Genomic DNA, 25,408 nt, shown 5'->3' with positions numbered 1-25,408 from the left:
CTAAAGTTTGGACACACATTCTCATTCAAAGAGTTTTATTTATTTTCTTGACTATAATAATTGTAGATTCACACTGAAGGCATCAAAACTGTGAATTAACACATGTGGAATTATATACATAACAAAAAAGTGTGAAACAACTGAAAATATGTCATATTGTTCTTCATAGTAGCCACCTTTTGATTTGATTACTGCTTTGCACACTCTTGGCATTGACTCTTGATGAGCTTCCAGAGGTCGTCACCTGAAATGGTCTTCCAACAGTCATGAAGGAGTTCCCAGAATGCTTAGCACTTGTTGGCCCTTTTGCCTTCACTCTGCGGTCCAGCTCACCCCAAACCATCTCCATTGGGTTCAGGTCCGGTGACTGTGGAGGCCAGGTCCTCTGGCGCAGCCCCCATCACTCTCCTTCTTGGTCAAATAGCCCTTACACAGCCTGGAAGTGGGTTTGGGGTCATTGTCCTGTTGAAATATAAATGATGGTCCAACTAAACGCAAACAGAATAGCATGCCACTGCAAGATGCTGTGGTAGCCATGCTGGTTCAGAATGCCTTCAATTTGGAATAAATCCCCAACAGTGTCACCAGCAAAGCACCCCCACACCATCACACCTCCTCCTCCATGCTTCACAGTTGGAAACAGGTATGTAGAGTCCATCCGTTCACCTTTTCTGCTCAAAGACGCGGTGGTTGGAACCAAACATCTCCAATTTGGACTCATCAGACCAAAGCACAGATTTCCATGGTCTCATGTCCATTCCTTGTGTTCTTTAGCCCAAACAAGTCTCTTCTGCTTGTTGCCTTTCTGTAGCAGTGGTTTCCTAGCAGATATTCTAGCATGAAGGCCTGATTCACACAGTCTCCTTTTAACAGTTGTTGTAGAGATGTGTCTGCTGCTAGAACTCTGTGTGCCATTGACCTGCTCTCTAATCTGAGCTGCTGTTAACCTGCCATTTCTGAGGCTGGTGACTCAGATGAACTTATCCTCCACAGCAGAGATGACTCTTGGTCTTCCTTTCCTGGGGCGGTCCACATGTGAGCCAGTTTCTTTGTAGCGCTTGATGGTTTTTGTGACACTTGGGGACACTTTCAAAGTTTTCCCAATGTTTTGGACTGACTGACCTTCATTTCTTAAAGTAATGATGGTCACTCGTTTTTCTGTACTTAGCTGCTTTTTTTCTTGCCGTAATACAAATTCTAACAGTCTAATCAGTAGGACTATCAGCTGTGTATCTACCTGACTTCTGCACAACACAACTGATGGTCCCAACCCCAATTATAAGACAAGAAATCACACTTATTAAAGCTGACAGGGCACACCTGTGAAGTGAAAAACATTTCAGGTGACTACCTCTAGAAGCTCATCAAGAGAATCCCAAGAGTGTGCAAAGCAGTAATCAAAACAAAAGGTGGCTACTATGAAGAGCCTACAATATGACATATTTTCAGTTGTTTCACACTTTTTTGTTATGTATATAACTCCACATGTGTTAATTCATAGTTTTGATGCAATTAGTGTGAATGTACAATTTTCATTGTCCAAACTTTTGGTCTGTACTGTACGTATTATAAGTAACGTAACAATAAGTATGGGGACATCAAAGACGTAAACGTCAAAACTCATCATCATCCAATCAACGACGTCCCTGTGGTACCTACCTTTTCCAAATTTTATTTTGATTTCTGGAAGTTGCTTTTGTTTTCCTAAACATTTCATTTTTATATTTTTTCGTTTTTTAATAGTGTTTTGGTTTCTGGAATTTTGATTCCTAAAAAGTAATGTTTTTATTTCAGTTATTTTTTTAAACAGTTGAGGTCTTTAAAATGTATTTTTGTGGAGTGATTTATTTGATGGTGTAATTTGTGTTTCAGGGCCACCGTAGAAAGAACCTCTTTAATATGTCAAAGGATTTTTGGAGCACTCCTCGCTGCAGATTGTTCCTAGATGACTGAGCATACTAAACAAAGTCCATGAAGATGAAGAATTTGGTGGGGGGAGAGTCATGGTATGGGAATGTTCTCAATAGCTGGACTTGACCCTTTTGTTTTTACTGACAGATTTTCTGGACCCTTTCACATTCCAGGAGATTTTTTGAGCATTCCATGCTTCAAACTGTTCCAAGTCCATGCAGATGAGCAGTTTGGGGTGGAAGACATGACTGACATGCTTCGGGATGAAGGAAGAGTGACTCCTGTGATCCAGACCTTCATGTCTGAGCTGCACATGAGCATTCAGAAGAAAAGAAAAAAAACACTTCAAACCTCTGGAAAGCCTTCCTAAAAGTCAATGTTGTTGCAGCTGCAATATTTTTGGAAATGTTTTGAATATTTTCTTCTCTATGTGTTTCTTTTCGTCTTTGTTGTTCAAAAAAATCGTTTTCATTGATCGATTTTCTTTTGTTACGATAAAACTAAATATTCTTTAAATATTTAACAATATTTCGGGTTTCTCATGTGTTCTACAAGACACTGAAAATGAACGTCTGGACTTTCTCCCCGGACTCACGTGCACGCGCGTGGATGTACAAAACCTGCTCGCGCTCCTCTCTGCGCGCTCGCACCGAACATGGCGAAAGTCTCCGCCGTCTTCATCCTCTTCATCATCAACCCGCCGCCGCCGTCACCCTCCTCTGCCCCTGCGTCCTCCTCCTCCTCCTCAGCGGTGTCCCCGCGAGCGTGATGCCCCGGCGGGATGGAGAAACTGCCCGCGTGCCTGTCGGAGATCAGCTGGAGCCACGCGGCGCTGCCGCTGGACGCGGTGGTCAGCAAGTTCCGTCTGCCCGCGCTGGTGCGGCTCGCGCACGGTAAGAGCCCAACTCTGCGCTGCAGAATCATGGACCGGAGAACTTTTTTATTACCGTGTCCTCCATTTAAACGCTTTATAATCCAACTCAGGTCAACAAGTGGCGTAAAATTATGTTTTAAAATCACTTTTTTGAAGAAACAATTAGGGAAAAGTTCATTCAGAGACATGTTTGTTGTTATTTATGTTTTTTAGGACATTTTTTGTGACTTCAAGTGCAGGAATTATTTTGACTACTATGTGAAGCGCTTTTTTTAAAATGTCAAAGCCGACAGGAAGTGAGAATTTCAAAATAAAATAACACTCCTTAACCCACATAACCAAAGTTTTGGGTAAGATTCTATTTTATTATGAATGTAGAAGCTTTACACACTTAAGTGGTCTTTCCCCTCAGTTGAAATGAGTCAGAGGTGATCACTTTTCTTTGATTAGGTCTCAAATTTTTTTTTTAAAGTGTTTCCATCACTGACATGTCTCAGACCAAAGCATTTAGGAGTGGTCTCCTCTGTTATGTGGTGTTTGAGTCCATATAACCTCTTTAAAGAACGAATTTCCTTTAGTGAAGACGGTGTAATAGTTGCAATCCTTGTAGGGATTAGGGGTCAGTTTGGCCCAAACATCACTCAAGGTTTAAGTGGAAAAAGAGGCAGTTATTTGGGGCTAATGAACCCATTCAGATCCTAGTGATAAAACATTAGTTTATCTGCAGTCTAGAAGAATATATGGAGCTTGTTTACATTTCTGTCAGTCGATGGGTTAGCTCTTCTCTCTCATCTGTTATGTATTTTCCTGACTTTTGCAGTATTGTAAATGAAAATGAATGGATTTGTTTTTGTGCTTTTATTTTGAAACCAGCCGTCCTCTGTTTCCTTTTATGGCATGAAAATTGTTCACAGCTATTGCATGTGCATCACATTCCCTAATACAAATAATTTAAAGACTTCCTAATGTCTGTCTTCGTGGGGTGCTCCCGTAGCCTCTCCTCTCCAGGTTCGGTGTTGTGTCCGAAGTCGTTCCCATCTAGAAAAACGGAGCCGGAAAGCCACAAAGTGTCTGTTGTTGCTGCTGAAGTGCTGCTCAATCCTTTCATATGTAAATGCTGTAATCTGTCGGTGAATGCAGGGAATACTAACAAGCAGCAGGCGGACCTCCAGTTCTGCCCTTCTGGACCGAAGCGCGCACCCACCCTCTCCAAAATCTGCACTTTTGGGGAGGTGTGTCACGCACACAAAGTAGCTGTGGGTGTTTATTAACTCCACTTTATCACCCCACACTCACTAATACATCCTACCAGCAGGAGGTCAGACTGTGCACTCAGCATCCAGCGCTCTTCTGCCCACATCTACACAGAAAGCATCAGGAGCTGCATGATGGGGACTTTCCTAAAACTCTCTAAATGCTCAGACTCTCTTTATCAGATTTGTTTGGTGGAAAACACAATTCCCCTGCCGCACATTTTGGCCCACAGCGTACGGGCAGCAGGCAGGGACACAGTTCACAGGGAAGACGGCTGATGTCAGAGTGTGGGAATTATTGGGAATAACTGGAATGCTGTTCCTTTACATGATACATGTTGGTTATATTGGAGCGTGTACATTCTGTGTTATTTTACCTATAACATGTCCTGTGTCTGCTCCTGATCTGGCCCTACTGTCACATTTTTGAAAAAGTGTGTTTACTTGTTCATCGGTTTTAAACCCGCAGATGCAAACCTGGATTTGGTTCTTTTCCACTCTGGGATCCTGGAACACAGCGGGCCCGTTGCCAGTTTGGCAGAGCTTCCAGGTCGCCTCATTGAAAGTCAGTTGAAAGCAGTCACAGACTGTAAATAGGAGAGACAGCCTGTGGTCATGTGATCAGCTTTTCAGCTGCATTTTGGCCAAGTCTTCCCTTTTAAGAAATGGACAAACGTTGAGGAGAAACATGACAGTGGGTTGGAACACTGAGGCAGTTCCGGACGATCTTCAACACAGTTTTTCTCCTGATTCTAAAATTAAAGAAATATGATAAAAATCTGTCACTATAATGCGCTTATCTTGGACATTTAATCTGCAGACAGAAGTGGAAATCAAACAGTTTGATTACTTAAAGTGAATGGAGACAGATTTGACTAGTGGTGACGTGATGAAGTGCATTAGCTCCACTTACCTTCTATTTTAATTGAGATTCAAAGTAGCTTTTTGTTCTTTTTCCTCAAATCCTTCTTGTTAGTTTGTATATTTTGTAGTTTTCTGCACTACTGTTAGATTAGCTTTAAGGCAGAGAAGTGTCTGAGCTGTCTTGACTTTAGTATTCAACAATGAACCAACAAAACCAGCTCTCCGGTCCTTAATGGTTCTTCCATGTGACTCAATGTTTACTGTGCTGCGCTTAGATTGCTGTTTAAATCTTGTGTGACATGTTCTCATTTGAATTCCGGCATCTATTAACACGTTAGCAGCTTCACGGCATTCTGACCAACGTCTGTGTCTAGGATTGAACTGTTCCACTGCAGAAATCAATGTCCTGGAGCTCCTGTGGAAGCTGCAGTGTGTGGTAATAGTAGTTTGCCAGCTGCAGCCCTGATGAGTATAGGTTAGGGGTGGTGAACCGTCACTAATGGTGGTAATTATAAACATCCCGTTACTGTGTCAGAGCACGGCGCTTCGGCGTGACCGTGAAGAGCTGACTTCCTGCTGCTTCTGTCACAGGTGAGTGTGTGGAGGGCCTCTCGGAGGAGGACGTGGTGCTGCTGCACTCCTGCCGCCAGTGGACCACAGTGACGGCCCACAGCTTGGAGGAGGGCCACTACGTCATCGGACCCAAGATCGACATTCCCCTGCAGTACCAGGGTGAGCGCACGCCGTCCCGGTTGTGGTTACTTATTGACACGCAGAGTAAATACGCACAAAACACACCAACGGCTACACCAAAACATACCAGAGTTCCCTTCAAAGACCCACTCCAGGCTCCCTGCTTTGCTCTATTCTGTCGCATCCACTTACTGACAGATACTGCAAGTACTCAGACTCACAAACAGCTGGACCATACAAATGCTTAACACCCTCAAATGACTCCACTGTAAATAGTCACAATTAGCACAAAAACTGCACACTTCACTTTAACCATATTTATTATTGTTTCCTGTTTTTTTATTGTTATGTCTATTGCATTTTATTTTTTCTAACTGCCTATCCCTTTTTTAATTATTATTTTTTTTACTTTGTATTGTCTTGTGCATGCTGTTGATGGACCACCCACAATTTAACTGCTGCTGACAGTTACAATACAGTCTATTCTATTCTGTTCCATTCTATTCTAAATAGATCCATGAAAGTCTTAGTTTTCCTCGTCTGAGCTGAAATCTGGATTTAAACTGCACGGCTGGATAGCTCTGATCAACATTTTGTTGCACCGCTAATGTTAGGTTGGGGTTGTGAGGGGCTGTAAACTAGCAGGAGAGCATGTAAACAGAAAGCTCTCACCAAAGGGAAAGGGCGAGGGGGGCAGGGTTGCTCTGCACCAACAGTCCACAACTCCGAGTTGAATTTTATATTGAACTCTTGCCCCTCTGCAGAAACGATGTCCTTGAAAAAGGTGCAGGTTTTTTCCCCAACTTTGTTTATTGAACATTTTCAAACATACATTCAAAAAACAATCAAAGAATCTCACCAAACCCCTTTAACCCTTTCTCCCTCCCAGTCTATCCATCCCCCATCCCAATCTACATAACCCAACCAGCCCTCCCATCTTCCCTTCCCAACACCCTTCCTTCTTTGCTTGGCCAAAAAAAAAAAACAATAAAATAAAGAAAATAAAATAGAACGGAAAAAACAATAATAATAATAATAATAATAATAAAATTGGTAAATTTGAGTAAAAGTATGAATTTGAAACTAACATGCCTTTTATACAATGACCATAATACCAGTGGAATCAGATGGATTATATTGAATGCATAAACACTTCAAACTGTAAAGTGTTGCATATCGGCATAAAGCTGCTTTACAGAATCCCCTGGAAAGGCTTTTATTGCATTAGCAATTAAAGAATTATGGTATTAGAAAGAACGTAAATACTGAAGCTAAAACTCTGATGTTAAAGGATTACAGACCAGCAGCAGAGATTTCTCTGTGGGAAATGTCTATGAAGACTCTCATTCATCCAGGTAGATTACATCATAGTAGTAGGTTTAAATGTTGTCATCTGGACTTGGTTTTTAAAGTTGAAGACGTTTCACCTCTTATCCAAAAGGGTTTGTCAATTCTGGTAGCTGGTAAAAGAGCTGGTATATATGTGCTCATGGAGGGGGGTTATCAGACCTGAAACTGGATAGTATTGTCTACATAGACTATATGGTTTCGGGTGCTTTGGAGTCGTTTGTCTTCAGCTGGGGTTGGGGAGCCAGTGACTCCCTCCCTAACCTGGTCATCTCTTTCAGTTGTTAACGACCAAGGTGGAACTGGTTCGGTTTGTTTGGGTTTCAGAACACTGCCGTTAGTGGATGGGAGAATAAACCTGAGACCACCATTCTTATTAAGAGAAGGTTTATCCTTCTTGAAAAAGATGGGCTTCTTTCACTTCTTGCTCAAACCATCCTTTCTCTCTGACTAAAATTTGGACTTCACTGTCCTCGTGGTTTGTGGCCTTCAGGTGGAGGTGCACTGCAGACTCAGGTCCACTTGGGTTGGCTCTGCGATGTTGGTAAAGCCGCTTATGTAGATGTTGTTTGGTTTCTCCTATGTACTGTTCATTGCAGTTCTCAGTGGATAGAGTACACAGTCCTTAGGATGAACCAGTTTTTGTCTGAGAGTATTAACAGGTTTGAGATGAACTGGGATGTTGTGTTGTCTGAAAATCCTTTTTAGTTTTTCAGTTCCTTATATCTCAGGCCCGTCTGAAATCTTTTGGATAAAAGGTGAAACATTTTCAACTTTAAAAATCAAGTCCAGGTGACCACCTTTAAACCTACTACTCTCAGTGGGATGTTCTTGTTTCACACCAGTGTCTCTAAAATGGGAAAGTTCATAAAGGTGGATGGTTGCTTCAGCATTTCAGTTACTTTGTTCTTGCTTAACAAGGCAGAACATTGGATAAATGTTTTTGGTCCAAACTGCTGAAGCAACTTTCCACAGAGCACTAGAAGCACAAATGCATTTTATTTTGTGTCATTGATTTAATTTAGACCATTTGCTTTGTAACTGTAGTTAGAAGTGCTGGGAATTCTGAGATCTGGTTTTTAATTGGGTTTGGTTGACGAAAAGGTTGTTCTTGGCTGATCAGTGATCTGGCTATGTGTTCACAGTTGTGCTAATAAGTTTACATTCCCTGAAATAAATGATGATTTCTTGGTCATTTTTCCGAAAATATGAATGATAACACACCCAAAAATTGTTTTTCCACTCACAGTTTGGGGTTGGGTGGAAATGATAATGACAACAGGAACTTCCCAGATGACCCTGTTGAAAGGTTTACATACCTCGATGACTCTGTTCTGAAAACACAATAGGGTTTGAATGGCAGCTAAAGGTAACCATCCTCACCTGTGACTTGTGTGTCTGTAATCAATGTGTGCACAAAAGGTCTTGGAGTTTCTGAGCTCCCATCATTCCTTCAACCAGTGCTACACTGACATGTCTGGATCCTGAGTCATGGGGAAAGCTAAAGAGCTGTCTAAAGATCTACGGGAAAAGGTAACTGAACTGTACCAAACAGGAAAGGGATATAAGAAGATATCCAAGGAACTGAGGATGCCAGTCAACAGTGTTCAAATGTGAGGGGTTCTGTTGACAGGGTTCTGTTCTTTTTGGCTACAACCATAAACGCTACATTTGCAGAGGAGTCAACAATGAAAAAGAACACTATTCCCACTGTGAAACACAGAGGTGGGTCACTGATGGTTTGGGATGTGTGAGCTACAAAGCCACAGTGATGGCAGATGAATGCAGCACATTATCAGAGGATACTGGAGGAAACCTGCACTTTTCAGCTCAGAGGCTGCACATGGGACACATTTGGACATTTCAACATGACAACAATCCAGAACACAAGCCCACCAAGCCCACCTGTCATTGGTTCCAACAGAATAAAGGAGAAGGTTCTGGAGCAGCCGTCTCAGTCTGCTGACCTCAATATTATTGAGCCACTCTGGGGAGATCTCAAACGGGCAAATAAAGGAAAACTCTCCACATTTGTCAAAATTCCCAGAACAGGTTTTGGTTCTGACCTGCACAAGACCCACTCCAATGAATATTGTGTTTTTGATGTTTTAACATGTTTTTTTTTTTTGTTGCATTTTTTAATGAATTTTTAAAGAAATTAAGATGTTTTCATGAATATGTTTTTATTTAAATCCAGAAGAATCAGGAGCTGATGAAAAAAATGCAGATAAAAAAGCTTGTTAAGTGTGATGTACAGGTTACTACGACAAGCCACAAGCTCCCTGCTCCATTCTGATCATCCACCTGCAGACAAATAAATCCATGAACGTCTTTCTTTTCCTCGTCTGAGCTCCACGACAACAGTCACACCCAAAACTTAAAACTGTAGGAGACTCACGTGTTGGTTGTGAAGAACTCAGTTGTTGAATTCTGCGATTATTGAATCAGTTAATTGGTCCTAGTAATGTAACTAAAATAGCTCTTTAAATTGGGGTTGAAAGATGTTCACAAATGGCATACAGATGCTTTTCTAGTGCTTTACAGTAACAGTTCCATTCTCATCATTCATATAGTGATGGTGGGCAGCTCTGCCGACCTCTCTACTGTTGCCAGTTGGCTGTTTGGTTTTACATTGTGGTCTAATTGGCTGCAGGTCAGTTGGTTGTTTGCTGGCCAATTTTTCTGGTTGGTTGAATCAGTTACAATGTTTTGTTTGAGTGACAAACAAACATGAGTTCAGGATTCATTCAGTTGAAACATAAAGCTCTGTCTGAACTCTTCATGTCCGTACATTTTACCATCGGTTGGAGGTCGACTGTGTTCAGCTGCAGCAAAGCACAGAGAAGGTCAGACTTACAGACGCACAACCTGGTTCAAAATCATCAACATCATCTAGTTCAGGCAGCAAAACACAGTTTAAGAGTGAGGAACAGGCGATTAAAATACATCTGTTCATATTTTACAAAAGTATCACTGCCAAACCACAAAATCTGTTTCATTAAGTTTTCAGTTAGATTCTCTTTCAGATTCCAGTGGATTCACATTTCCACCCTGAAGGCGGAACAACGTTAACATGACAAGTGATTTAAACGGAACTTTGAATAACAATAATAAATCCCTTTACAATCTAACAAAAAGGCTAAAATAATGTATAAAAAGTTGCTTTAAAAGAAAACAGGTTGATGGATTTCATGAATTGATACTGAATTTTCCAAATGAAGTTTGATTCAAATAATTTAATAAACCGATGTAAAGAATTTGCTTCTGTCCAGGTCATAGTTACTTAAAACATGTTTTTCATTTTAAAGACCAAGTGATCTTAGTAGCTTTGATCCTCTGAACAGATTGGTCCCTTCACAATAAAACAAACTACAACAACAAGAAAATAAAATGACGAGTTGTCGTACTGTCCCAGACTGCAACAGACACCCGCGGTTTTATGAAAGGAGAGTAAACTGTAGCTTTAGCATCCACACATCCCACCTGCTACCATGTGACCTTCATTGAGTCGTCCCCCCCCCCCCCCCCCCCCCCCCCCCCCCCCCGACTAGCGGTCTTCCGGCTGAATGAGTCCATTCAGCATGACCTCACCAGGGCTCATCTGCTCAACCGCACTGTCCTGCCTCCATTCAGCCTCATCCTTCACTCTGTAACTGGATCTTAATGCCTCCTGTCCGCTCGCTTCCTCCGCTGAGCGAGCGCTGATGTCATCTCGCACTCCTGTCGCCTTTCTGGCTCCTTATTTAGACGAAAACGCGTTTGTATGAAAGGGTGGGGGGGGGGCTGATGTCATAACTGTCAGAGATTCTAGTATTTTAGTTGGAACAGTAATGATTACATCTATATGTCACATAGAAAAACATGGTTGGAACGTATATGTACAGAATGAATAGACGGGGTCTTTTTTTCTCTCTATCCTTAGATTAAAGCAGAGTTTCATCCACACCCGGTCCAATTTGACCAAAATGTGGTTTGGTTTGGCCAAAGCCGCTTTAGTTTGATGTTAAAGCTTTCAGACTAATCTGGATGAGCCACATTTTCTTGTCTGCGGTTTGGGTTGTCCTTCTCAGAGTTGACCAAACCTGAAAGGTGTGCTGAATTTGTACAAACCACAGATGAAAGAGTATTCATGTATGAATGTGTTCAGGTTTAAACCCTGTGTGGTTCTGACAATCAAACAAAAAAGTTATTTACCTTGGCTGAGTGAAAAAAAACATTTGATGGTTTAAACTGTAATATCTAAAGGCTTCAGTTCTGTCTCCTTTTTGAAGCTGGTTTAAAACCAAAAGTGAAGCCCAAGCATTTCATCCTGCAACCACTAGGTGGCTTGTTACAATATTAAATCTGCCTGTTCACCACAAAGTAAAACAACGTAACCCTTTAACACTGGAGCTTTAGGTACAGTGTTGACATTCTTTCGACAACCATAACAGTTTACGCAATGAACGGAATTCCAGCCCATTCTGAAAAAGAGAAGTGTTACTTCGGTAAAGCCGATTTTTCTTTGCAACAGAATTACGTTAAATGTTGAAGTGTTACAACAGTCCAAAGAATATGTGTTATTTATTTGTTATTGGTGTACATCTCTGATAGTAAAGGGTTAAAAATTTGTCGTAATGAGCATGCGCACAGGTGGATATCGATTCCATTTTTTACTTTCTTTTTTGTGATCAAAAATGGAAGTTTTTTTATTTTTGATTGACAGGTTTTCAAATTACTTGCTAAAAGATGAAAAGTTACAGGCCATGCTCCAACTACTGACATGTACACTATATTACCAAAATGATTGGCTCCCCTTCCTTGACTCACATATGAACTGAAGTATCATCCCATCCTTGACCCATAGAGTTCAATATGATGTGGGTCCACCTTTTGCAGCTTTTACATCTTCAGCTCTTCTGAGAAGGCTGTCCACAACGTTCAGGAGTGTTTCTAGGAATTTTTTTACCATTCTTCCAAAAGCTCATTGGTGAACTCACACACTGATGTTGGTGAAAGGCCTGGCTCTCAGTCTCTGCTCTACTTTATCCCAAAGGTGTTCTATGGTGTTCAGGTCAGAGTCTGCGCAGACCAGAAGTTCATCCACACCAGACTCTGTCATCATTGTCTTCATGGACTTTGCTTTGTGCACTGGTGAACAGTCATGTTGGAGAAAGGGGCCCGCTCCAAACTGATCCCACAAGGTTGGGAGCATGGAACTGTCCAAAATGTTTTGGTATCCTGAAGCATTCAGAGTTCCTTTCACTGGAACTGGAACTCAAATGTGTCCATTTTGCATCCGATTACGGAGCCAGCTCTTCTGATTAGTTTGTTAAGTCTATTAGTGTCCCTGGCAGATATGCTGCCCCCCCAGCAGACCACCAAGAAGAACAGAGTGCTGGCCACAACAGACTGGTAGAAAATCTCAAGCATCCTTCTGCACACGTTAAAGGACATCCAACGCTTTGCATTGCACTTGGTGATTTGTGGCTTGGATGCAGCTGCTCGGCCATGGAAACCCGTTCCATGAAGCTCTCTGCGTTCTGTACTTGAGCTAATCTGAAGGTCACATGACGTTTGGAGCTCTGCAGCAATTGACTGTACAGAAAGACAGTGACCTCTTTGCACTCTGTGCTTCAGCATCCGCTGACCCCTCTCCATCATTTTACATGGTCTACCACTTGGTGGCTGAGTTGCCGTTGTTCCTAAACTCTTCTATTTTGTTCTGATAGAGCTGACAGTTGACCGTGGAATATTTAGGAGAACAGAAATTTCACCGCGTCAAAGACCCACATCAATCACCTTTTGATCTATTTTCCAAGAATTCACCTTTGAGTTGTGGGCTGGATTGTTTATGCAGAGCAATTGCTGAGAGCTCGATCTTCAGCTAGCTTACAGCCCCTCACACCTCCAACCTAACGTTAATGGTGCAGCAAAAATGGCGAGCAATGCTTGAGCTATCCAGTCCTACAGTTTAGATCCAGATTCCAGCTCAGGCGAGGAAAGCAAAGACGTACATGGATCTATTTTTCTGACATTGGATGCATCAAAATGGAGCGGAGCAGGATGCTTGTGGCCCGCCCAGCGTATTTTTTACGTCACAAATAAGATGTCCGTCAAACAGCATTTTTCCATCTGCTCCTGATTCCCTATAATTTGAATACACATTTATGCAGAAATGCAGTTTTTAGCTTATTATCTGTCCTCCATGATCAGAAAATGTCCACAAGAACATGTCAAAAACACCAAGAACACCAGTTTCCTCAGAGTGGGTCTTTATATTTACCAACTACAAAAACCTTTTGACTTTATTCTATAGATTATGGAGTTTCTCATTTTGGCCTCCCTTTGGTTTCATCCTTTTTCTTTTGTTTATTTTATTTTTTTTAAATAAACAACAAAGTTTTCTACAGATAAATCTCTTAGCAAACAGAGTGCTTTTACTTTTCATCTTAACGGACGAGGGGCACATCCCTGACATGTCTGTTGTACTGCATAACTCTGGTGAAGTAACAAAACCATGTTTTTAATTACACAAAGTGTTTCCATGCAGAGATGAGCTAATGTCTCTGGGATGACTTCATACAGGAAGTCTAAACAGGCTTAGGATGGGAGAGATATAGGTTGACTCCTTGGGATGGACAACAGGATGCATCCCTGTTTCTCATTCTGACTCTTCATCCTGCCTCACTGGGAGGAGTGTGAAGGTCGAAAAAGCTGAATGATAATGAAGGAAACCCACCCTGTACTGTGCTGTGGATTGTGAAGCTGAACTCCAATTTGTTGTCAAACTTTGTTTGCTTTTTAAAGCAGGGTGGGTGGGTTTTGGTTGAGCTGAAAGGTGGATCCTGTTTGGATTGGGAGGGGTTTGATATTCTGCCCTAAACACTTTGACAGTACAAGAAAAGACCGGCTTTTGTTGCAACTTGTGAACTTGGGTGAATCAATCCTTTTGTCAGGACTCGTTTGCGGTCGATAAAAGCCAACCATAATTAACAGCTTTGACAAAACAGTCTGAGCTTAAGGAAAAGTAAAGAGATGGTAAAAGAAGAGAGTTGAGGATGTGAGTGTCTCCATGGTGACAGGCCTCTGCTCAGCGTGAGAATAAAGGTCTTTTATTGGTTGCCATGCCAACTCTTTCGGCTGTCGATCGGCTAAGAGGCGTTGCCAGGTCAGAGGTCAAATAAGTGTCAGTGTTTTCACGTCCAAACTGTTTCCAATTAGTTGCTATTTTGAAAGACCCACTCCAAAGAAAATGGTCTTTTTAGTGTTTTAAAATGTTCTTGTAGCATTTTTCTGATGATGGAGGAAATATATTAGGAAAATTATGATTGAAATTGCCTTTCTGAGTATTTCTGTATTCTAATTGTTGTCAACCAGGAGCAGACAAAGAATGTTGTTTGAAAAAGCCTGTAAATGTGACATAAAAAATTATGCTGGGCGGGCCACAATCTCCCTATATGAGGCCCTCAGAATTATAAGGTGTGTTTTGGGGGGAAAAATGAAGGCCTTTTAGTGCAGCTTAGGTGGTAGAAAATACGGTAATTAAAAGACCACTGGAAAACTTTTAAAATGACTCAAAAGATGATCAGATTGGGTCTTTAAATTTTCGGTCTTCTTCTTTGCAGGCAAGTTCAAGCTGCTGGATGAAGACCGGGACGTCAGCGATCCTGTACAGTATTTCTCCAGCGTAGAGGAAGTTGCCGCCATCTTCCCCGACCGTGTCTTTGTCCTGGAGACGATCACTTTCAGCGTGAAGGTCAGTCGAATCCAAAAAAACGCTGACCAGCAGCAGGTTGATTTACGACATTTCCCTGAAAAGTCCTTCCGCAGTTCCACATCTCCCGTGTTCACGTTTTCCAGGTGGTTTCAGGAGAGTTCAGTGAGGACAGTGAGCCCTACAGTTTCACTCTGCAGGCTGGAGATGAGCTGTCACTCATGGGGAAGGCGGAGCTTCTTTGCGCCACTTCTCCAAAGGAAAAGATCGGATTGAGCATGCTTCTCCGACGTTTAGGCAAGACTCCCAGAAGTAGGTCGAAAATCCTCAGAAATTCTGTTATTTCCATGTCTTCTCTTAATATTTGAGTCTATAGGCCTCACAAACACACATATACACACTCTGGTGCTTTGTAACGTCTATTAAAACAACCATGGATATTATTTCAAATATAAGAACTCACACTGGCTACAATTTGTGGACGCTAACTTAATAATTTATGGGGTTCATGTATTTTTCTTCTCTTGATCCACATCCAACCTGCCACTAAACATTTGATGATTGAAACATTTTGTCCCATCCTTCTTCCTTCTCGTCAGTAGAAGCATTTCACAGTATTGTCTGCACTATAGAGCGCAGCTGGACCATAAGACGCATCGTCAATGAATGGTCTAACTTTGTCATGTGGCTCACCAAACTAAAAGGCGAATTAAGCGAGACAAAAGAGTCAGCCATAGGTCTGTCAGTCTTTATTAACTCTCAAACTTGTTTGCAATGTGCTACATGTTAGCCACATAAGTAGAATTAGCCTCGTTAGCATATTCCCACTACCATTACTCTCAAACTTGTTTGAAACCTGTATTAAAACAGTCTGAAACCACTAAAATAAACGTTCCTGACTTTGCTGACTCCCAACCTTCCTAGCAACATGTAAAAAAAACAGTCCGACAGCTAGCATTAGCATATTAACAATAACACCCAACCTTGTTTGACTGACAGACCGCCATGTACCAATTCAAAATCCCTTCTTCCTGATTGGAAGAAGGCATTTGCTGTAACAACAAACCATCCTTAAAAAATGTACCATTAATAATCTGGCATTACTGAAGGTTCAGTGTCCTAAAACGTTTGTTTGATTTTCGGAATTTCAGGTAAAACTCCCTGCCTGGTCTGCATGAACCATCGCACCAATCAGAGTGTCAGCTTGCCCTTTGGCTGCCGGGGACGCTTCTGCACACGTTCTCCCCTGGAGCAAGGCATGCTGGGAGGAGAGCACACAGTACGGAGCATCATAGAGAGAGTTCGCCTCCCAGTCAATGTCTCTGTTCCATCTCGACCACCACAGAACCCCTTTGATCGCCATGCGGTACGCGAGGGCCACCGCTACAAGCTACTAAACATTGTCAGCAAGACTGTGGTGATCTGTTTGGTACTTCGTCGGCAGGAAGTGTCCCCCTCCCACTTCCTTTTGCTGCGCTGCATGCCCTGTTTTAATGTGGCTGTGGCCTCTGTTCACACGGCGGCCCTGGAGAGCCTTCTGCTGCGTCATGCCTTCGATCCGGACGCCTACTCCCGAGCTGTCAGAGAAACCCGACCAGAGTTAGAGTGTATGACCGAGGAGTGTGTTAGCCCAAGACGTTCTCGCGTGTGCGTATCGGGTCAGGACACGCTAGCTCCGGCACTGCAACGCCTGTCAATGTGTGGGTACGTCGGTGGGGTTTCACAAAGCATTTCGGAGCGATGCCGAGACTCTTTTGGAGAGCGTCTAGAGGAGGTACCCGGTGAGGAGAGGGAGTATGTGACTCCAGAGTGGACCGAAAATGAAATGAGGACCAGCGATGAGATCCCTTACGAAGAACTTTGGACCAGTCAGAACACCGAGAGCTTAGGAAAGGAGCCCAATCTTATATCCTTCCATTCTTCATCTGCGATGGATGGTTCCATTGGTACCCTGGTCGCAAAAGTGTCCACCCCACCACCTGTACCTCCAAAATCTGATGCTGTAAGTTCAGGTTTAGAAAGTTATTCATCCATTTTTGTTCTTTTCTCCATAAAAAACTCCACTCCTTGGTTTGAATTATTCATTAGTTACCCACTCTCATACAAAATTAGTTTTTTTCTGCAAAAACAGTACCTATTTCCCCCGTACTTTCACCGTACTGCAAGACATATTGTAAGACAGTGTTCCACGAGGTTCTAGGTAACCAGTGTTTCATTGGAGCCGACGTTTTTAAAGAATTCTCACTGACACAGGGTCAGTTTAGCTTCAAAACGGATGCTAGCTCCAGACTTTTTTTAGCTAAAAAGCACCTTACCAAAATTAGTTCTCATTGCTTCTGCATCATATGGTGCCTAAAAGAACCCACAGAAAAAGAAAAACTTGTTAAAAATGCAAAGTGTACTCAAATGTGTGAGCATGAAGAAAAAACCCCACAAATATCACATTTTGGAGCTTTGGTTAATGTTTTTTTGAGGAAGACTACCCAGATTAAATAATAGAATATTGTTACAACAGGAATAAGCTGATTGTCAGAGGCAGGGCTTCAAGAATTAAATGGTTGCTTTTTTTTACATGGGAAGATTGAATTATAAATGAAAAGTCACCAGTTTATACGTTGAGTCCATAGAAAGGACTGAAGCCCAGTTCGTATTCATCTTGTCACAAAAGCACGAGGAGTACCAGGGATGGAGTGCGTTGCCGGTTCCCTGGGATTCATAGTTCTGTTTTTATATCTTTTGTTCCACAGAATATCATGCAGAAGGGAAAAGATCATCTCCCATTTAGGATTTAATAGTATGTTATATTATCCATATGCTTACATGGATGGGTAAGGTAGTGCTGGCTGATAAAGGAAAAGCTTGTTGTCTGGAATTGTATAGCTGAAGCGTGTCTGGAGCCGAGGTTTCGTTATTCAGAAATTCGGGTGGTAATATAAGTACTTTAAAGTCAATCAGAAATTTAACCAGTACCCAGTACTAGGACTTGAGACGAAGAGTGATGTGATCAGTTCTTCTCCAGGGAATGATGGCATTAATCAGTTTCTCCGAATCTTGTCTGGACATGAGATCTCTGTATCTTTATGACTTGGAGATGGGGAAAATAAACTCAAGCCATAGTCAAAACTGCCCTTATGGGTGGATGTAGGCTGCCTGTGGGAGAGAAATGGCTAACCTGTATGGGGCATACAGGTAATGTCAAGGTCGTAGACCACTCTGGGTATGTAGAGAAAAGAAAGGTTTGCAGATTTTTTTCTAGCATGTGAACAATTATACAACAAGCAAGTAAGGGTGAAGTAGGTGAGATGCAGGCATATCATGGATTTTCCATGTTTTCATGTTGTTCAAGTAGTATGTGCTTGCTCCTTGTGCACTCCTTGCCTGCAGCCTACCTGTTAAAAATGATGAAATACGACATTCAGTGTAATCCTACAGTATTTGCGTAAGGTTTTAAGGACCAATACTCGCACCTTATTAATGACTAGAGTGTGGTGTAAGGGCACTGTATGACAGCAACACACCGGCCACTCCTCTCTACAACCCTCCATGGGCCTGGACAAACAAAAAATCTGCAGCACCCGCACAGGTGCAGGTGACGGAGCTCTTTACACGAGTTTGAAACTCAAATCTGAGTCTATCGCGATGTGAAATGTGCATTTCCTAATAGGGTAGGGCGGTCGATCTCTGATCGGAAGATTGCAGGTTCGATTCCCGCCTTGCCTCTCCCTATGTAAAAGTGTCCTTGGGCAAGACACTGAACCCCACCTTGCCTCTGGTGGAAGGTTGGCGCCAGTGTTTGGCTGCGGAGCCGCCATCAGTGTGTGAAAGGTTGAATGGGACTGTAAAGCGCTTTGGGCCTTCAAGGAAGGTAAAGTGCAATACAAATATATGGCATTTACAATTTTTACCATTTACCATATGGTGTTCGCACAGGTTTGTCACTACCCGGTTCTAACGCATGTGCTCACAGTTAGAGGAGAGTTGGTGCGATATGTTGAAGCAGAATCTTGCTCCAGGCTTTTTCTTTCCCAGCTCTATTCCAATATATAAAAGACTTGGTATCATAGCAGTCCAGCTGAGCACAAATCGCAATCATTAATTTCTCCTTCATAATTAATTTTTAAACCGATTGCAGTACCATGTTTTGAAAAGGATGCTATCAAGACGTCACTTCCAAAGATTAGTCCCAGATTGGTCAAAGTTCAACTGGTTCAACCTTCAGTGCTCCTTCAATTGCCACGCTTTTATACGTAGAGCCCAAAAATAGACTTGAAAAGCGAAAGTTTTGAAAGCCCAAAATACGCCAATGTGTGTGTTTACTTAGACTTTTCATTGGAAGCAGCTCGAGCACGTGTTTCTGAGCCCTGTGTGTATGTAGCATCACATATCATACATGCATAAAGCAAAGTGTCATCTGCATAACTGGGATATCAAACACTATTGGTGTGCATGGTCTGACCCAGAGGGAGCAGGTTATACAGCAGAGATCCAAGAACCGTACCCTGAGGTACTCCCTTTACATTTTACTATCACTTATGGAAGTAAAACAACTGAATAAAGCCACTTGACTTTCCACAATGTCAAGGATTTAAACGTCCCCATTTCAATGGTTGCACTCAGATCAAGAAACCCTAAAATTGATTAGGTTTTTCAATGTCAATGTTGCTCAACACAAGAGTAGTTTTTAGTATGGGCTGCATGGTGGGGTAGTAGTTAGCTCTCTCACCTCTAAGGTAGAAGGCCTTGATTTAAATCCCAGCTGAGGTCCTTCTGTGTGGAGTTTGCATGTTCTCCTGGCACTTCCTTCCAGTCCAAAAATATGCGTCATAGGCTATTGGTGAATATGAATGTGTCCCTTTGGTGTGCATGTGTGAGTGTGTGTTGGTGTCTCTATGTGACCATGTGATGGATAGGTAAACTGTCCAGGGTGTGCTCTGTACAAAAGTAGATCATAGACCTCCTCTCTTTACTGTCCTCATGCACTGATATATATTTTAATAAAATATTCAAAGCAAGCTTATTAGCAGTGAGAAGATCATTCATCAAAAGAGCTTATTGCTTAGATATATTAAAAGAGACCAAATTTTCTGCTTAATCTAAAGATTGAGCAGGTTTCTGCCTTTCAGTCATTATTTCAGTCACTTTATTTATTTATTTATTTTTTACTATTTTCATAGTAATCATTATTACAATTGAAACATACTTTGTCGTTGTACAGCAGCTCTTTTAACGTCTCTTGTCCAGGCACTGAGGAAACAGAAACAAAGAACCTTTAGTGTAAAACAAAAATTTTGAACAGCTAAAATATGTTGGGCTTTTTAAACACAAGGCGTATAAACCCCTTCTGAGTTTGAAAATAATTCCACATCCTGTTGCATATTCAGTTTAGGTTTTAGACTATACTGAAGAGAGAGGGTGAGGGGCATTTAAGCAGATGGGGGGCACGGTTTACAGAAAAGGGAGGGATAAAACGGAGAAGGGGATCAGAGGAAAAACATTAAAAGACAAAACAGATTGGGGATTTAAAAAAGAAACAGCAGGATGAGCAATCTTCGATGTCCATAGTTTTAACATTAGTAAATATTTTGAAAAAAGAAGATTTTGGTGCACAAATACACACTTCCAGACACTCACACAAACAGCTAGGCAGAGCCCCCAAGGTCCCCCCATATGAGGAATCTGACCGGGGCACAACTGAGATTCTGTTTGTCTTTTAAGTCCCACTCTGATCATCTTTAGATCTATTGTCAAAGCGTTCGCAGTGGTCTTTTACTTATGATTATGCCGTTTTTAGCAAAAATCCCCAAACCTGAGTTGTTTTCTAGAACAGCCCCTCACACCCCAACCTTAATATTAGTGGTGAAACAAAAATTGTCGTACAGTTTGAACCAGATTCCAGTTCAGACAGAGAAAACAAAGAAGCACATGGTTCTATTTGTCTGCAATTGGATTAATCAGAATGGTGTGGAGCTGGGAGACTGTGGTCTGGCCAGCGTATTTCCTGCTTCGCAAATAAGATCTTTTTCAAACGGCATTCTTTTGTTAGCTTTTGTTGGAATAGGTCTTCAATCTTCTTTTAAATTCCTGTTAGTCTATAAAATACAGTCATTAATTCACTTTGGGATCATTTCACTGGTTTTTCTTTTCTTTGTTTTGGAAGGAAGTGCAAAGTGGCCAAATACTCCTTAATTTTTTTTTCTTTCCCTCCTCTCTTTGTTGTTGGTTCTCTAACAGAAAAAGTTTTTATTGCAAATTGTTAACAAATATTTTCTTAACCTCACGTTTATTCCAAGACCTTTGCACAACTCACGCCACACACATGAGGGGAACTGGGAACCACGGTCTGACACGATGTCCTGCGGTAGACCATAGTACACGAAAAAGTGGTCAATGAGAAAGAGTGTCCAGTTAGGGATGGTGTGATGGCCAAACCTGGGTGTCTGGCTACAGGCAAGTCATGCACAAGGTGACGAACTTGTTTCCGATGGGATGGAGGGATGTACACCCTGTCAGCCGGCCACGATGGAGCACCAGAGCCTCAGTAGCATTGAGTTCAGACAACTCTGTCGTTATGTTCCACTGTACCGGAGCCAGGATCCGCGACGTGGGCGCGATGGGTTTTGGTTCGACTGGTCCTTCCACAGAGGTTTCAAAGAGACGAAACAGTGCATCGGCCTTTCCATTCTTGCAGCCAGGGCAATATGTGACCTGGAACTGAAAGCATGAAAAGAACAGTGACCGATTGGCTGACTTGATAAATTCCAGGTTCTTTAGAACCAGGAAGGGCTGAGCCAACCCTTTGAGCCAGTGCTTCGACTCAGAGAACACCTCCTTCATTGCTTGCAGTTCCCGGTCGCCACATAGTAATTCCACTCTGCGTAGTTAAGCTTTTATGAAAAGTAGACGCACTGGAAAGTCTTGGCTGGCTGACCATGCTATTGAGAGAGCACGGCTCCAACCCCTGTGTTAGAGGCATCCACCTCCACAATAAACTGACTGGCTTGGTCCAGGTGATGGAGGATGGGCACCTGGGTAAAGCATTGCTTTAGTGTCCAGAATGCCCCCATGGCTGCCGAGTCCAGAGCAGACATTTGGGAGCGCCCTTCAGCAGAAAGGTGAGAGGGGCTGCCACTGTGCTGAAGCCATGGATGAAACGCTGGTAGAAGTTGGCAAACCTGAGGAATCGCTGCGTCTCTGTTACTGTGGTTGGTTGGGGCCACTGCAGCACCGCCTCCACCTTGCCCTGGTCCATCGCCACGCCCCCCGCACTGATCACATGACCCAGAAAAGAAACAGAGGTTTTATGGAATTCACACTTCTCTCACTTGGCGTACATGGATCAGCCGTTGTAACACCTGCCGAACATGTGCAACGTGCTCCTCCAATGTGTCAGAGTAGATCAGAATGTCGTCTATGTAGACGACAACGAAGTGTTATAGCATGTCTTGAAGGATGCCATTAACAAAACCCTGGAACACCAAGGCGGCATTACAGAGACCAAAGGGCATGACCAGATATTTATAGTGTCCGGTGGTGGTTGAAAATTAAAATTCAAAGGAACACTTTAAAATAGTTTTTTGTATGTTTAGTTGTTTTAAGATCAAGCTGAGATGAATGTTTTTTAAACTTTTCTCCTCCAATTTTGTAATCCCTTCAGTGTTCCACTGTTTGAGTTGAAGACACAGGATTAAAAATAAAGAAAATATCTCAGAAAAAAAACTTTAAAAACATACGTGGAGCCATGTTTTTGTGACTTTAGTGCATGAGTTGCCCACGTTTGAAATATTTAGTTGTTCCCCAGCATTAGTGTCAGTGTGTTTAAAGGGTTCATTAACAAGCTTTTGTTGTGTTTGCATAACTCTTTGTGTGGGTGTGACACCAGCTGAACGGCTGGATTATGGCCTGTCACACAGTCTTCTCCTTTTCCTGATATTTAGCCCGCCAACACACACTGCTGGATATGTGATGCTTGTTCGCTTTGACATGTAACAAACACATCAGGCGCTCAGAGAAAGCCTCCCAGGAATGGAGACTCGGCCAACCCTGTTGATGCCTTTGTTTTATTTTTTTTATAGGTGAGAGAGGAATGTCGGTACTTGATTGCTCCTCCTGTGCCTCCTCGCTGCTCCAAAGGTGGCTCCATCTCCAGTCCGGCCCCAAGCCCTCCGGTTCCTCCTCGATTCCCCAAAACCTCTGCCTCCCCAAGACCAAACCTCTCCTTTTACTCCTCTGGACTGCATGATAGGTACCATCATTTCTTCTCTTTTTTTGGATCAAATTTCATTGACCTTTTTAGTCAATTAACCAAAATAAACATAAATAAGAAAAAGCATAAAGCAGTCTAAGCTAAGACGAATACAAGTAAAATGGTTTTAGTGCATAAACTCCATTTTGAGGAAATGAAATGAAATACTTCACACATTTGTCGTTGTTTACCATCCTTACATTTTTTAAATAATGCTTAAATAACACAAACTGGTATTGATGTGATTGAAGCAATCCCCAAATGAAGTGTGTGCCATGAATAATTCAGCACCATCATTTCTTTGCAGAATGTTTAATAAATGTAATATTTATTATTAACTTTGACATTTGCCAACATTTATTAATGTTCCTTTATTTTGTTAATGTTACCAATGATCTTAATATGACACTTTCACAGCAAATGTAACATCTGGTCATTTATTTTAGTGTTTTTTTTAATGGAAATATTTTTAATTGATTTTTCTTGGTCAGCTGATCTCATTTTTGGCAGAGATTTAACTATTTTTTTTAAATCTTTTCATTTGGTTTCAATAATTCTTTTGACATATTATAATTTTGCCTTTTTTACCTTAATTTTCAACTTTAAAAAGTGCAAACTTAAAAACTGAATGACTAAAGGTGCTGTCTTAAATTCCAAGCTTGACAAAAACAAATCTAACTCTTAAATTGATGCACGCTTCCCAGCATCACTTCCTTTTTTGAAGTAAGAAAATTAGTAGTTCTATTTAAATATTTTCCTTAGAATCAAACTGATTTCCAAACCTTTATGAAAAATGTTTAATACGTTTGGAACAGCTTTTTTGTCAAATTGTGATTTCGCTAAAGTGGATTGATCCTTTTTAAACACCGTCCAAATTTAAATGATGATGTCACTTCCTTCTGTTGTCCCCCAGCTGCTCGCCCTCCCCAGACGCCACCATCTACTGTTATCCCTGCTCTTGGGGTGACTGTCCTGCTCCGAATCCGGCTAGTCCTGAGCCTGCATCCTCCATCCCTGCAGAAAGCTCCACCAATCCCAAGCCGGCGCAGGCCACCTGGGCGGAGCCATGGGCGGACTCCTTCCCCTCCTCCGTACCCAGACTCAGACCTCCACCTCCACAGAGTCGATTCGCTCCTTTTGGTGCCTTGAACCCCTTCAACCGTCAGTCCCCCTGCCCTTCACCTGAGCCGGCGGTCAGCCCCGCAACAGATTTTTCCAGAGGTGCTGAGGGGGGTGGGACACCCTCCGGGGTCACGGAGGGACCGTCCCTGCCGCCTGACCCCACCTGGCGGCCGCCGGCCGACCTTTCCGCTTTGTCCCTGGAGGAGGTCTCTGCGTGCTTGCGGTTCATCGGCCTTCCCGAGGCAGCGGTGGGCGTTTTCCAGAGGGAGCGGATTGACGGCAGCCTGCTGGTTCAGCTGACGGAGGACATCCTGTCGCACGATTTCCACCTGAGCCGACTTCACGTGACCAAAATCACACAGTTCATCCAGGGCTGGAGGCCCAAAATCTGAAAGCCCTGCTTAATGTGCCTTCTACTGTGACCCACTGACTGCTGAGCCCCAAACAAAGGGAAAGAACGCCCCCTTGTGGGCAAACAAAAGAAGTGACTCTTGACTCCCAGACTGGAAAAAAAAAAGCATCTTAGTCAGATTTTACACACAATTTTAAGTTTTTTAATTTCCTATTATTTGCACCTCAGTAGATGTTCATTTATTTCAAATTAAATAAAGTTATAATGTGAGTTTGACGGGCATTTAAAACACGCAGTGCTGTTTATTTAAGCCATTCTGTGCTTTGGAGCAGAGTTTTTATCAGAGCCCCCTTTTATGGGTTTTAGGTATCCAATACACTAAAACGCTGACATGAAGTAACACATAGATTTCTCCGGATGTACCTCAGACAGCTTGTTCAGAAATACTTGATTTAGGAATGCATAAAAATAAATGTAATCCAACTGAAAACAGTCTTCTTTCCTCGGTTTTTTTCTTCATTTATTTTTATTTCATACACTAAATAATAAACGGGTTTATAAAAAAAATCTCTCCAAAATAGAGAAAGAATCAATAAAAAATTGCTAACCATTTAAAAAAGTGTTTAGACACTTATGATCATGTAGTTTGTTCTTTAAGTCTCTCACACTGTGAGTGTAAGTGTTCCCAGTGGTCTTTTTAATCATGATGGTGTCGTTTTTAGCCAAAAAGAAAGGAGGACGTCGTTTCTGGACATAGTTTTTGATATTTCTAGCACTGTCTGGTTTCATCAACCCCACTTCCTTTGAGTGTGGAATGTATTAGTACCCGGCCATTAACATTTATTCACTTCCTCTGTTTATGTCTCTGCTTTGGAACATCTTTGCCTTGTGATGTTAATGTGTGAAACCCGACTGGACCCAACAGGTCTGACATTAGGAGAAGATAATCCCTTGGTTCCTTTGTTTCTTTGTTTCTATACTGAAGGAAAACATGTTAATGCCAAGCGGTGCCCACCCAAGCCTAATTTGAAATCAACACTCCTCAATTCTCCCA

General features: G+C 42.1%; 1 protein-coding gene across 3 annotated transcripts; it reads left to right on the top strand.

Annotated features, from left to right (window-relative positions):
• Positions 1 to 2,496: 2,496 nt before the first annotated feature.
• garem2 (GRB2 associated regulator of MAPK1 subtype 2) lies at positions 2,497 to 24,847 on the top strand. Of its 3 annotated transcripts, none has more exons than XM_011492022.3 (7): positions 2,497 to 2,804; positions 5,494 to 5,634; positions 14,550 to 14,680; positions 14,785 to 14,950; positions 15,790 to 15,917; positions 22,711 to 22,880; positions 23,794 to 24,847. In XM_011492022.3, exons 1-7 carry the CDS (start codon positions 2,693 to 2,695, stop codon positions 24,392 to 24,394), a joined length of 1,449 nt encoding a protein of 482 aa, XP_011490324.1. In that variant the 5' UTR covers positions 2,497 to 2,692; the 3' UTR covers positions 24,395 to 24,847. The 3 variants fall into 3 exon arrangements, with proteins under 3 accessions (XP_011490324.1, XP_004083940.1, XP_011490323.1); XM_004083892.4 differs by having other exon boundaries at positions 15,790 to 16,004; XM_011492021.3 differs by having other exon boundaries at positions 2,498 to 2,804; positions 15,790 to 16,640.
• Positions 24,848 to 25,408: the final 561 nt, after the last annotated feature.

This window comes from Oryzias latipes, chromosome 24, assembly GCF_002234675.1.
Source record: "Oryzias latipes chromosome 24, ASM223467v1".
Classification (NCBI taxonomy): Eukaryota; Metazoa; Chordata; class Actinopteri; order Beloniformes; family Adrianichthyidae; genus Oryzias; species Oryzias latipes.
The sequence above is the reverse complement of the archived record's forward strand: the minus strand, read 5'-3'. Positions and strand labels throughout refer to the sequence as shown.